Raw genomic sequence first — 14,624 nt, forward strand, 5'->3', positions numbered from 1 at the left:
ATTTTTTACATTACTTGTGCGTCATTAAGATAGAGAGAGAGAGAGTCTGGCCTGGCCAGTGTGGCTCAGTGGTTGAGCACGGATCTATGAACCAGGAGGTCATGGTTCAATTCCCAGTCGGGGCACATGCCCGGTTTGCTGGCTCTATCCCCTGTGTGGGGCGTGCAGGAGGCAGCCGATCAATGATTCTCTCTCATCATTGGTGTTTCTATCTATCTCTCCCTCTCCCTTCTTCTTCCTGAAATCAATACAAACATATTTAAAAAAGAGAGTCTTTCTTTTGATCATAACTATTCGAACACATAAGCTAATTAACCAAACATCATAATTTGTTTCATTAGGAAAACTTTATAGACGGTCCCTGATATGCCATGTACTTTGTTAGGTACGGACATACCATGGTGAGCAAGACAGAAGGGTTGATCTCATGGCAGCTTTGGGAATGGTCCTCTGTGTCCCAGAGAAGGTATTTTCTGTTTCAAGCAAGAGAAATCCCACCTCATACTGCTTATCTAAACCAATCTAGTTTACTTATTTTAGGGGGATGAATTGGCCCACCAGCCCATTATACAGTGGCCACTTCAGAATGCTGGTCCTGGAGACGGAGATTGCTGAAGGCTCCAGCCCACTGTTAGCCACTTGCTTATTTAATTATTATTCGGGTGTGCCACAGGAACGGTCCAGCGCAGTGACTGCTGGGCAAGGTCATTTGTGAAGGGGGAAGAGTGAAGATGCATTTGTCTTTCTGTTTGGGCAGTGATGTTATTTTCCAACACATTCTCTTTTATAGCCCCAATGTTTACCCGCATGTTGTGTGTGATTACTATCTCCACAGACCTTAGGAAGAGTCGCTGGTTTTGTATTCCAGCTGAAGAGGAGAAAATGTTTAGCATCCTCTTTTGTACAGATCATTCAATACAAGAAAGAAGACTTACTTGAGAAATTTGAATGCTCTTGGCTTTGTTTGCTGACCATTCCTTCCACCAGCTGGAAACCTACTTGTCCAAACTGCATTCTGGCCACTTAAATTAACTGGCACAGATTCTAATGGGGTTGTTAATGCTTTTCAGATTCCCAAACATGTAGCACATTTTTATGTTCTTTGCAATCAGTTTTGCTTCAGTGGCCCTGCAGGTATTTATGGAGACTGCCATGCTAAATCCCATCCATAAAAATAGCTTATTTTTTTGGTGTGTGTAGGGGGAGGGGACTATCAATTATAAGTCCTTTATTTTGTCCAACAATACTTTCCCATTATTTTTCTCTTTTTTTTTTTTTTGTCTTCACATGGAGGTGGAGTGAATCATTATTTTGTGTAAACTGCTGCTAAAATGTTTCCCTGGTGAGAAATGCCAACTTGTGGACTAATATCCTTGTCACCTCCTGATCAGTTCTCATTCAAGGTACAATGGTCTGCCACTTGCCACAGGGGTCTCTGTGGTATTTCTGTTTCTTCTATCTCTTATGAAGGAAGATGCTGAAGTACTTTAGAACCTGGGCATCCACTTAAGCTCAAGAGAAATCTTCATGATTTACAAGGTGACTCAGTTACTGTCCTGAACATTTCTCAACTGCAATCAAAATGCAAAGCCAGTATCATCAGATGGCACACATGGGAACCAAGGGAGCAAATGACCTCCTCGCATGTCCTCCTCCTAAGTGGAGAAAAGGTAACTCAAGCTTGGAGCCTAAGAAGGGCCATCTCCATTTGAAGAGCCAACTGCAAATTCAGTCTCAGTATCTTTTACATCGCCCCAAACTGACTTCTACTTTGGATACATTAAATGGGGAATTGTGGAACTTCAGAACCAAAGGAACCCAATTGCTTTCATTATATGTCTAATTTATTCACTCATTCATTCATCAAATACTAATTCAATATCTATGTAATAGGGACAGTATTTCCACTCCCTGTAAATCATGTTGTTTCATGCAATTAATCAATGCCATATTATCCAGCATATCAAAGGCAAAGAGCCTAAAGTCAATGATCAGCTAGTCCCCCATGAAGCAAGAGCCAGCCCTTGTCCAAAAAGAGACACATCCAATTCCAAGTGTCCCCTTTAGATGTTGAGAGGAGACCTTGGATATCTGAGCAGAAGGCATAGGGAGAGAGGAATCATGCTATGGATATGAAGAAAGTTTCCACCAGTTGGGAGGAGGAAGTAGAGAGCCTTTGGTGGAAGAAACAGAGAGAGGGAAAGAACAGAGGCTCTGATGGGCGGTCCTGGCTTCTACCTCTCAGGCTTGAAACCCCGAGTTTCAGGTGGATTGAGGAGGAAGTGGAAAGCAGGTGTAGCCCTGTGCCAACAAGAGGCTAGAGGAACAATGCAGAAATGGCCAGGCACAGGCATGATGAGGGCACCTGTAATGGCACCAAGTCTCCTGCAGTTCCCATGTGTCCCTGCACGCCCAGAGGGTGTGGAAGGAGGTGACAGTACTGGTGACAGTGTTTCGGGTGGGTTCCAGCAAGTGGGGAAATGACCCTGGACTAAGGGCTGCAAAGAAGACCTCTGGGCCAGGCATCTGATGAGATCTTCAGGGCCACGAACAGCTCAGGTGGGGTCTGGTCAGCCTCGAAGTGGGCTTGGCCGATGGTGAGACAGTGCACGTTACACCTGCAGGGATTCTCAGCAGCACAGGGGGTGACAGAGACAAGCAGGACAACACGTCCAAGCACATGACAGCACCCAGACCGCCGCCTGCCGCCAGCTTTGCGCTTTCCTGCACCAAGACACCAGCGGGGGAAGGAGGAAGGAGGGAGTAAACCGCTAGGAAGAAGGAAAAGAGTTGTAGTTGGGAAACCGAGTGTTACATTTGAGACTGATATGACAGGGAAATGACTGAAAAACAGTAATGAGCAAGATCCAGTTTATTTTTTTCCCTTTCCTGTTTCTTACCAGGAAGGGTATCTGTTTGAGATCAAGGAATTTACATTTTCTTGCACTATTTTAATGAACTTTAAAACATATTTTGTTCTCTCAGTTTCCATCCAGAACAAACGTTTTGTTCTCTGAGACACTGTGACATTCTGCTGGACCATGCCTGGGATGCATGTCACAGCGTGGGGGAGATGGTGTGATGACAAGTGGCCTCCGTGTACCCACTACTCATCTCCATTACTATCCCCTGACACCGACTTAGGCTTATGCTCAGGTCTTGAGCCAGGCCTTTCGTGGGCAAAGCATGTGATCACCAGCCTAACACTGCCTACTAACAGGGAGTGGGGTTCATGGGGTTTCCAAAGACCAGCAAGCTGGGTGCCAAGGGGCACCTCAAGTACCTCCTGCTTGCTGAGGGGCAACACTTCCTAAAGTTTCCCCTGAAATAGGGAGAGAGAAGGAACAGAGCCTCAGGCCATGCTGTTTCAAAATAATTTGTCTGTCTCAGTTTCCTTCTCCACTGGTCTAATTCTCACCAGGACCTAAGCCCCACAATACCCCCGAACCCTGCCACACCCCAAGACCCCTTCGATGGGAACCTGATTTGCTTGGCTTTTCCTAGTCACCCACTCTCTTTCTGGAGAATCACTCCTGTGATTGACCCGTCCTGTTCACGTCTGTCAATCACTCTGACCGTCAGGGCCCATCTCAAGAAGTCTACTTCCCATATTCCTGCTGGGGTGAGCACCCCATCACATTTCCGTGACCTGCAGCAACCTGGACCAGGGTGGGTACATAACCCAACCTGGGCCATCAGATGCTTTCTCCTGGGAAGGTGTGGACCTCGGAGACTCTGGGTGGGCTCTGCTGAGAACCTGGTGCAAAGGGCCAGTAGTGAATTCCTGTTGCATCTGCGGAACTGACATTCGCTTTAGTTCTATAGCTCTAAGTTCACACCCTTAACAAGGCAGAAGGTGGTCGATGAGGACTCTGCCTGCCAGGGTTCACGGGGCCACACCTGCCCCCTCGTTATGCTAGGAATTGTAGAACCCTGAGTTCCAGGGGGCATCGGGCTCCCTGGGGTGGTCCTGGCAGGCCAGACTAGCTGCACATCCACAGAAAAGCTGGGCTTGGAGAGAGGGACTTCTCCACACCTGGGCAGCCCCAGTGGGGCTTCGGTTTAGAATCTCGCACCTCTGCCAGTCAGGACAACGCTGCTGCTCTTCACTGTGAATTCCGGTTAGAGCCTCTGTCTCTGTCTCTCTTAGAAAAGCAAAATTCGATTTAACCAAACACTATCTTCCCATCAAGCCAGGTTTGTGTCTTGTTAATGGAGAAGGTGCATATAGCACTACACATGGAAGCGACGAAAACCTGGAACCATTTCTATGATTCTCTCTGGGGATTGTGAGGAAGGTCAGCTCCACATCCAGGAGGCAGGCCAGGTGCTGGGATGTGGCCAGGAGGCATCTTGGGTACATGGCAGAGGGGGTTCTGAGGTGGGAGCCTCGAGAGTTCTGTCATCTCCCGAGGCCCCACAGAGGGGACACTCCTGTCCCCAGGTGCCAGCAGCCTGCTCTGGGGGAGCCAGGCCGCTTCCCAGGCCTCTGACATCTGGGCAGAAAGGGCGCGGGGCTGGCTGACCTTTGAGTGTGCGGTGAAGCTGTCCAGAATCCCTGGGAGAGAAACGGATTTCTGAACTCACTGGCTTTGAAGACTCCATCTGCCACCTGCCCTGGCAAGGTCAGGCATGCTGGATGCAGCCCCGAGCCACTGCCAGATCTCTGCAGGCTCGGGGTTCAGTCCTAACCTGGTCCCTCGGCCCCCAGCAGTGAAGAGCTTCTGCCAGGCCAGCCTCCCTTCACACCACCATATTCTCTTTCCCCTTTCTCTCTCTCAAACACACATGCTTACACACACACACACACACACACACACACACACACACGTGTGCGCACATGAGAACTGTGGCTTCACTACTGTTTTTGTTTTAAAGCATACATTTAAAGGAAGAGGGTGTAAAAGCAACTTTTCTTGAAGGCCGAGGGAAAAAGAAGAACTTATATACATGTCTATGCCCAGCAAAGTTGCAAATGACAACTTCCCCAATCTGAGGTGATGGCTCACGGGGTGCAGGGGACGGAGGTGCTCAACCTTCCTGTGATCCTCCGTGACACACATTAGGGATGATATGTCTTCATGTTACAGTCACATGAGGACACAGTGTGGAGAGCAGCTACTGTTTGGACAGGTTCAAGCCTCGGACTAATAAGAGGGCACAGTCCTCTCATGGCCACGTGCAAGTCCCAGCTTGGAGGGCAGAGCCCGCCCAGCACAATTATAGCCAACAGCTATAGCTGTAAGCTTGAACCTATGGTCCGAACACGTGGCCCCACGTGCCTGAGTGATGTGGGCTTGATAGAGTTCAGGTGCATGTAATTGAGTAGGAATGAAACATACGAGAATGTTGTAAACATCTTGACCACGCCCTTACTTTGCCTCATGGAATCTGGCTATAAAATAAAGACATCGTGTGCATCTGGGGCGCTGTCGCTCGCTCTCCACCAGAGAGGACAGCATCCCACCCAGACCCAGCTTTCTTCTCTTGTCTGTCTTTTCTCAATCCTTCACTGCCCCCTCTCAGGGTCACCGAACCTGGCTGAGCTGGCGCGGCACATAAGGCGCCAAACATGGGCTGAGTATGCCATGGCCGTGCCAGCTCACCACACACACCGCAGTCACTCGGAGTGTGGGACACAATGATAACCGAGGACTTTACTGAACATGTATTATGTACCAGCCGCGGTGCTTCACACATATTAGGTGCTTTAATCCTCACCACCACCTTGTGAGATAGGCACTGTGACGGCCACTTTACAGATGAGGGAACTCAGAGAAAAACAACTTGAGAGTGGCAGCCCACGGACTTGAATCTATGTCCATCCAACCCCAAAGTGAGGGCTTCCCACCACCTGCCCACGGCCTCCTCCATCCTCACGGCTGTAAGCGACGGGCAGTGACCTCCCCGATACTGCTCTTCATCTCCTCTGGTACCAGTGCCCCAATTCTGCACATTTATTTTTAAAGGGAAAAGTATTGCCTCCCCTCTGAGGATGGATCTGGAGTTCTGGGCATGAACTTCAAAGAGACAAGAAGCCACAGGGCAGGGCCAGCCTCCCTTGTCTTGCCCTTCATTGGAGGGGCCCAGGCGTTTCATGTCTTAAGTTCTGCTGCAACAGTTGAGAACGACCATTGTATTAGCCGAAGTTATTCTAGCGGCTGGAACGATCGATTTCCAAGATTCAGTGGTTTAACCCTAAGACATTTATTTCTCACTTACATAACCAGCAAACACAGATCTGCACAAAGCCAGGTGCTGAGGGTTTTGGGAGCTTCTCCCAGGTGGCCAGAGTCATGCAGCGTCTTTTCCTCGGCCGAGCAGGAAGCCTCCGAGGTCCGCTGTCTGCACGCCCCCTTGTGTACACGCGCCATTCAGGGTTATTTCCTGGCTAGGTCCCTGGCTTGTACACTGGATCAGGGCTCACGTCTCAGCCCCACACCACACCCCTCACCCTTATCCTTTCCCATGTCCTGTGTCTTGAGAAGCAGAGAGCTCCGACACTCTTTGACACGCCAGGTTACAAATAAGCACTGAAGTCAGCAGTGACTTACAAGGGTGCAAACGTCTATTGTGACTGCTCTAACGGCCACCACTAGCGCCAGGCGCAGGCGGTTTAATGAGCCCCCAGACGAAGCCTTTGAGACTTGCACCAACAGCTACAGGAGTGAGGGGCAGGCTGGTCACACAGCCCTCCAGCTACTTCTCCAGCTTCACGGGGCCTAATTTTATCTCCCTTAGGGATTAATTTCAAGTCCAGGAATTTAATTTCGATGGCCCAGGGGCAGAGGTCCTCAGGGACCTGCAAATTGGGGGCCCAAGGCTCCTCCTGGTACCCGGAAGCTTAAAATCAATTCACAAATCCTGCCCTGCTCTTCTCCCTCCGGCACCATCTCCAACCAAGGGAGACAGTCCCTTTGTCCCCAGGCCAGGTGGGGGCTGCTCTGCCTCTCTGCAGCTGCCGGCACATTTACTTCAACCAGACCAACCTGGCTGTCAGCAACAGCAGAGCCCACACCGAGCGAGGCCTCCCAGGATGGCTCTGCAGGGGGCAGAACTGTCTGCGCTGGGAGAGTCAGAGAGAAGTTCTCTGCCCCAATCTAGGCTCCCTGGTGTCCCCGATCCAAAGGGCTCAGTTCTCTTCACTTACCAGGAACAGGAGGAGGAAATGCTTCCTGGACAATCACATCTAAGCTGGACAAACACTTTCCTGCTTCATGCTCAGTGGCACTGGATGTGGATGCCAATGATCATGAATGCCCCTTTAATGACGCGTGTACACATCATATTCTGTCTTTTAAGGTATATAAGCTCTTCAAGGGAAGGAATGGATAGTTTCTTATTCATATCTATTATCCGTACCTCATATGGCGTTTGACTCTCAGAAATGTTACCTAGTGAATGCAATTTATTTCTGAGAGAATGGGTTAGTAAATAAATAAGAGAGTGAGTCAATGAGCAAAGATGAATGGGAAGAGAATAAATGAGAAGGAAATGATGGGGGAGTGAGAGAATGAATGAGGGTATGAGAGGCAGAATGGTGGCCCATTGCTTCTAGGTACCCACTGCCCTCTTCTTTCCTGCAAACAAGACCCCTGTTTTCAGTTGGGCACATTTCCACCCAACAAAAAGAATACATTCCACACATATGTCCATGACTAAGTTCTATAACTAAGTTAATTGTAAGTACCAGTGTTGCATGACACATCAAGGAAAATCCTTGGAAAAGGAATGTGTATGCTTTTGGTGACCTTTCTATGGCCTATACGATATGTGATGGCCAGAGCTTAGCAGCCATATTGTGCAATGAGGTGACCTCAAAAAAAAAAAAAAAAGCCACTCTAGGTCAGTGAGGTAGAAAGATAGAAGTCTAATGGATCTCAGAACCGCTATAATAACCCAGACTGCCTTCCTCTGAACCTTACTTATGTAAGACATAAATAAATGTTCCTTTCACTTGCTGTTTTGTGGTTTGTTGTTTTTTAGTTTTTTATCATATGTAGTTGAATCTGATACTGACCAACTTGTCCAGAATCACAAGTTCATGCTAGAGTCAGTCCCAGTAACCAGGCCTCCTCTCTCCCCATCTCAAGTTCTTTCTGACACCAGGCCCCAGTCACTATAGGATGGCCTAAAAACGCCACCCTCACCCAGATCTTGCAGATGTCCTTCAAATGTCAACCCAAAGCCATAGCACAGACTCAGAGAATCTTGACCTTTTTTTAAAAAAAAAACAACAATAAAAGTGAGGGATGATCCCTGACCTTTGCTCAAAACCTGAGGCTGGCAGGATCACAGACTCAACCTCGGACTGAATGCAATTCCTAACAGCCCAGGAAATGTACACTCACATTTTTGGTGGCTCCTTCATTTCAACAGTCAAGCATTTATTCTTCCATAAAGTGGAGCATCGGGTCTTACCTCCACCAGGGAATGCCAGTGTGCGATGGGCTTCCGAGGGTATGACAACATTTCACTCCAGTGGTCTCTGCCCAGCCTCTCAGCTGTGTTGCCTACTTGACACACGCCGATGATCTCATTGTGACCTATACTGTGAAAACAGCCCACAATAGGTTTTCCTTAAAAAATTGGTATGTAAGAATAATAGCTACTCAATTAAACCAATAAGGGAATTAGGGAGGAGTGGTTCTCTCATTCCCTAATTTAAAATTCAAGTTTAACAGAGAACAGGAATTGGGATCCATTATCCTACTCAGTGGCACAGAGAGGAAGAGCAGAGTCTGGCCCTCCCACACCCAGGCTTTTGTAGCATGAACGTGTTACGTGGCATGGCTTAGTCTATTCCCAAAGAACCCTATGTTTGAGGAGTTCCCTGAGGCACGCTAAGGATGCCACCCCTGTCTGGTTTTAGGTTGAACTCCAGGCCTCCAAATCCATGTCATAAAGGGGCCACCTGAATGGAGTTTCTTGCAATAACAGCTGCTCAAATTCCCGCAAGAGGCAACCAAGTGCCGATAAGAGGGCAGCTGTGTGTGTGGCAGCCACGGTCTTGAGCTCACAGAGAGGGCAGAGTTGAGGAGGCTCCTGGGTCTCTCTGCTTCCCCTCTCTTCAGAGAACACATTTTCTCATGTTCTTTCCTCCTTCCTTCCAAACCCAGCATTGCTTCTTTGACCCGATTTGATTTCCCTACTGTAAAAAGATCCTTAGCTGTTTTAACTTTAAGGGCTAATATTTCTGAAACATTCCCTGCATAGGTCCCTGCTTTGGCCCTTTTTTTTTTTTTCCTTCACAGATTTTGGTGAGAAATCCTTTGCGCAACTAGAATGACATGGCCTATCCTTTAACTCTTTGGTATCCAAACACATCAGATTTTCTCTCCTTTTTTCTTTCTGCAAAGATGAGTATTATCTCTATTTGTGTAGGGCGTAAGAGGGAGATGAGGTGGGAAAGGGTATTTGAGTTTATGCTCATTAAAATCAGTTGCATGCAGAAGCTCCGTGAATTCTGCCATGGATTTTTCCAGGCCAGATTCATGAGTTTACTGAGAATTAAACTGAAGCAGAGCTCACATAATCAGATTTGTCGATGCAGGAAACTTGGCAATAGCTTGAAACATGCTGGCCTAGCTTTCCATGGTTCGTGGGCAATGTCCCCTCCTGTGGCCTGACACTACTGGTGTTGGGTGTCACCCAGAGGAGACAGGAGGGGGTCTCCTGTCCAAAGTGGGCTGGCACACCCATGGCCGCTCAGCCACCCATGTGCCCTGGGTTGGAAGAGGTTATGCTCCCCGCAGGCATCTGCTGGAAAGAGCGTTCGGGGCACTGGGGCTGCTTTGCTGACATTTCAGGGGTATGTGAGGAAAATTTTAGCTACAAATAGTATTTGGAACATTGTATTAGAAGTCAGAATGACTTTTTTCATAATTGTACCCGGACCACGTGGGAGGTTTCCAATTAAAAGGAGACTTTTCATTTCAGTCTAATGACTGGTTTAACATATATAATTCCCTATTGGTACTTTCTTTGCATATTAAAGTGACTGTTTTTCAAATTTGTCCTTTAAATACACAATTGGCTACATGTAGGCTATAAATATCTTTTCTGTGCTGTATTAATTAGAAAGTCGAGCCTCTTATACATTTTAATGTACCCTGTCATCCATACTGATTCTAGCATTTTCAAGAGAACGCTTCTGTGTTTGCTTTCAGACTTAAGTGGATGGAAATGATCTTTATTGAACACATTGGGAGAAGGGAAAAAACAACAAAGTTATATATTTGGAAATGTTGAGGGTCTGGCTAAAGTAATCACTCTGCTGCTTTCCCTGAAGGCCAGGCAGGACCTCAAGAGATGATTGGACCTCTGGGGCCACTGTTCTCCAAGCTGAGCTTCTCGGGGATACAGTGGGGAAGAGGTGGGGGTAGAGGAGGCTGGAGAAGGAGAAAGATTTTTAAAAAGGGGAAGGAAAGAATGGGGTTGCTAAGAGGCACTTTCATAACCTGACTCGATAGTGTGGTTTGGACTCCTTGTCAATCACCTTTCCACATGCTGCTCACTTGCATCATCTCCTGCTGCCCAGGGACCAGCTAAGAAGCTTGGCTCCCCCCGCCCCCCGCCCCCTTACCCTTCTTTCCCTGGACACAGCGGACCTGCCCTGAGAGGGTCCCAGGTATCTCACCGGTCGTAGTCCATGACCGCTATGGACAAGTGGATTTGGTCAATGCTTTCGGGAGGGACGTCAAAGACTATGGCTTCGTTGTAAACAGGATTCAGGGTGTTCCTCTTGGTGGATGTTTTCCTTTTCTTCAGACGTCTGCCGTCACACATCATGGAGACTTTCACGTAGGGATCTGTGGAGGCCACGAGAAGCAGGGGTCTGTGAGGATAGATGCAGATGTAGGCCAGCAGCCTCCTCACTGTGGAGTTTCACGGACTGTGTGTGCTTTCCCTGCCTGTGGACTGGAGCTTGAGGAGTTTCATTAATACAATGCCTAGGCAGTGACTAGAGTAAGCATAATTAAGTCACTCATTCACAAAAAAACCACAGGACACGGTCTCCTCAAAATGCATAGAATTTAAAAATAGTGTGAAAAAACTTGTTACCGAATGAGAAACCGTTCCAGGAAGAATTCAGACCTGCCAGGCTGTGACAGGAAGAGAAACGCAAAGGCACCTTCAAGGCGTGGAAAAAGGGCTGTGGGCCGGAATCAGTCACTCTGGACAATGTTTTCCTAAACATCAGGTCTTCGGGAAAGGGAGGGGCTAAATTCCTAGAGGACAGAAGGAGTTTCAGGGCTTGATTTCCTAAGTGCAGGGGCCTTGAACCCCCAGAACTGCCTGCAGTCGGGTTGCAAAGGGCGAAGCAGTTTAGCACGGCAGGGAGAAAGGACACAGGCTGACTTGGGGTGCATGCTGGGAGGGGTGACAGGTGACAAGGCTGGTCTCTGCTGCAGGGGGAACTTGCCTGGTTCCACATCACCGCCCTCCTGCATAAGAGTGTGCTGCCCTGACTCCCATACACTGCCCAGGAGGGACTGTGAGAGCCAAGAGGGGCCCCATCTTTTTTCTGCTGGGAAAAACCCTGGAGTACAGGAAGCAGAATGTATTGCATCTGATGTCCTTTGATTTCAGTGGCCAACAGCTGGTGAACTGGATATTTTATGACCACATTTTAGGAGCCCCTGCAAAGGTTGCTTGTGATTTTGTATGTTAGGAACTGCATGCCGGGGCTTGTTTTTTAGGGTGTAGAATTTAAGGTACATATTTGATTCCCTGGAAAAAACAAAAACTGCATAGTTCACTAATGAGTCTTTTATAAGGATACTAAAGGCCCAGTGCACGAAATTCATGCACTTGGAGGGGGGTCCCTCAGCCCAGCCTGTGACCTCTCGCAGTCTGGGAGCCCTTCAGGGATGTCCAATTGAGGGCTTAGGCCCGCTCCCCGCCACTGCCGCTGCACTCACCAGTCATGAGCCGAGCTCAGGGCTTCTGGCTGAGTGGCGCTCCCCCTGTGGGAGTGCACTGACCACTAGGGGGCAGCTCCTGCATTGAGCGTTTGCCCCTGGTGATCAGTGTGCGTCAAAGCGGCCAGTCATTCCACCGTTGGGTCGATTTGCATATTAGCCTTTTATTATATAGGATAGGATTCTTCAATCCTCAGTAAGCTTGAAATGGTAATTACTTATACTGAGGAAAGACTCAATTAGATAAGCTATATCATCATGTGTAAATTGTGGGCCTCATTCACAATTATGGTGAAGAAGACTTAAGAGAGAATAATAATGATGATGATAGGTAGCATTTAGTATGTGCCAGGCATGTTTTTGTGGCTTTATATGAAGTAACTCATGTAATCTTATAATAAGTCAGTTACTATTATTACCATTCTTTTACAGACGGGGAATCTGAAGCCCAGAGAGGTTAAGGGACTTGCCCAAGGTCACACAGCTATTTGGTCTAAACAAGGCTTAAACCTAGGTAGTTTGGTTCCAGAGTCCATGTGTTTATTACTGTACCAGAAACTTCATAAGATCCTACACGAGAACCGCATGAGAAAGCTCCCGTCAGACAATGTCCCACCTGATGCTCCTGTTATGTCCATTGCCTTTAAATTCCTGGCTTTTATAACAGTGATGGTCAGCCTGCCAGCAGTGGGAAGGTAGCAGAGGGAAAACATCAGCTCGCCAAGATCCACGTTGTCCTGTTGAGAAAGCGCACATGGAAGTGTTAGGAAGCGCCTCCAGGCTGGTGTGCAGAGGGTCAGCTGCAAGGTGGCACCCGGAGGGTCAGCCCTGCTCCCTCCACTCATCTTGGGATCCCTGGTGCCTCTCAGCTCCACGCCAGTCACATGGAGAAGCCTATACTCGGGAGCCCCTTGCCCTAAGGAAGCCCAGCCCACCTTTAGATGGCAAAGCTGGGAGGCCACCCAGGTCCTCTGCTACCCTCTTGCAGCCCTACACGGTCTCATACTGGTGACCCTGAAAGTAGCCCCCAGAGCCTTAACTATTCCCCACGGAGTCCCCTGTGTGGGTCCATTCATATCCCCATCACAATCCACGCAGAGCCACAAACGACGCTACACCAAGAGGAGCCGCCTTACTGCGCAGCCCCCATCACAGCCCTCACACCCAGCCTCACGCGGCCCCACGCGGCCTCCCAGGCCCCTCAGAGGCTCTCCTACCTCGTTTCCTCCCCCGAGTTCTTCCCATGGGCCCCACATAGGCCCACCGTCTGTATGCACCCTTGCCCCACGCACGCCCCTTCACAGCCCCCGCCCCAAACAGTTTGCCACAATACCCCCATAAACTCCTGCAAACACCCCATGCCCCGAAACAAACACACACGCACACACGCACCTCCATCCACCAGAGCACTGCACACAACCTGGTCTCACACAGCCTGTGCAGACCAGCACACGGCTCCACTGGACCTTGGAAACATCTAGTCCCCACATGGCTCTGGACAAGGACCCCGCAAAAGCCCGAGGGGCACCCAGCAACCCCACACATCACAGCCCTGGACACACCCAGCTTCAGACAGGGCCCCAGGCGGTCTCCGTGCAGGGAGAGACGGCTGGGACGCAGGCCCCACAGGCCCTCCCGCCGCCTGGGGTCTCCCACTACGCAGCAGTGCTGGCCCCTCTCGTGGTATGTCTCTCAGGAGCCCCCTTTCCCCTCTGTTGGGGAAGACATCTCCTCGGGCAGTACACAGCCATTCAAATAAGTCAGAAGACATGCTTCTCTTTCTCCGTCTTAGCCCAGGGAGCGTGTAACCAGAAAGGAAAATAACGAAGCCAGTTCATTTAGTTTCAATTTGTGATACCTGAGGTTACTGAGCTGGGTGCGTGTGTCTGATTAATACAGTTTCATTCTGACAATGCTCTGGAGAGTCCAGTTCTTGCTCGATGTCCACAGCCTTCCCCCACCCCTCTCCATTCTCCAAGGATGCTGCTATTTTTAGAAGCATAGATTCAGCTCTGAAAGGTCACCGTGGCCCGCCCAACCTCCCTGCCTGACCGCTTCTGCTGGAGGAAGAGGTGGAGGGACTCTGTTTGGTGGCTAAGGCAGATGGATTGCTTCGTATCTTCCCTGCATCGACTGCCTCGAGTAAATAAATGACCTCACCTTGCAAGCCTGGCGCTCCTGGTTCCTGGAACCCTGACCTCAAGAGACCCAGGTGGCTGGGCCTTGCCCTCTGGCCTGGAGGTGAGGGGGAGAGATGAGGATTACACAGGATGCGGGGGCGGGGTGGGGGAGGGAGGGCAAGGGGCAGGTGTGGGTAATCTGCAGGAGGAGCATCTGACCGCAGATGGAGGATCTGACCCAGCGTCCTGCTGTGGCACAAGAGAAAGAGAAGCAACAGTTGTCCCCACAGATGATCTTTTTCCTTCCTCACTCCCTGGCCTGCTCCTTTGCCCTCTGTCTGCCTCAAGTAGAAAGACCCAGACACCTGTTCTCCCTCACAGGGCTTCACGGCACCCAGCTCACCCCTTCTCTCCTCTCATCTGCCCAGAATATCTTGGTTGGACAGAGTAAAACAGGAGTGACCAAAATCACCCCATGAAGCTTCATCACCATCAATCTTTTCAGCATACAATTCCCAAGGGCCCACACGCGCCCGCTCTGTAGGGTTTGAGACCTGGCACTCTCCAGGCCAGTGCACAA

At 49.4% G+C, this 14,624-nt stretch overlaps 1 protein-coding gene across 1 annotated transcript in view; it reads right to left on the bottom strand.

The window, feature by feature from the left end:
- The window catches only part of SYT9 (synaptotagmin 9), a gene marked incomplete at both ends in the record, with an annotated part of 164,604 nt that overhangs the window by 31,883 nt on the left and 118,097 nt on the right, over window positions 1-14,624 (bottom strand). Inside the window, 3 exons of the mRNA XM_079789138.1 lie at window positions 8,422-8,551; window positions 10,640-10,811; window positions 12,541-12,661. Of these exons, the coding sequence (XP_079645264.1) occupies window positions 8,422-8,551; window positions 10,640-10,811; window positions 12,541-12,661 (423 nt within the window). The remainder of the gene's footprint in view (window positions 1-8,421; window positions 8,552-10,639; window positions 10,812-12,540; window positions 12,662-14,624) is intronic.

This window comes from Cnephaeus nilssonii (assembly GCF_951640355.1).
Source record: "Cnephaeus nilssonii genome assembly, chromosome: 13".
Classification (NCBI taxonomy): Eukaryota; Metazoa; Chordata; class Mammalia; order Chiroptera; family Vespertilionidae; genus Cnephaeus; species Cnephaeus nilssonii.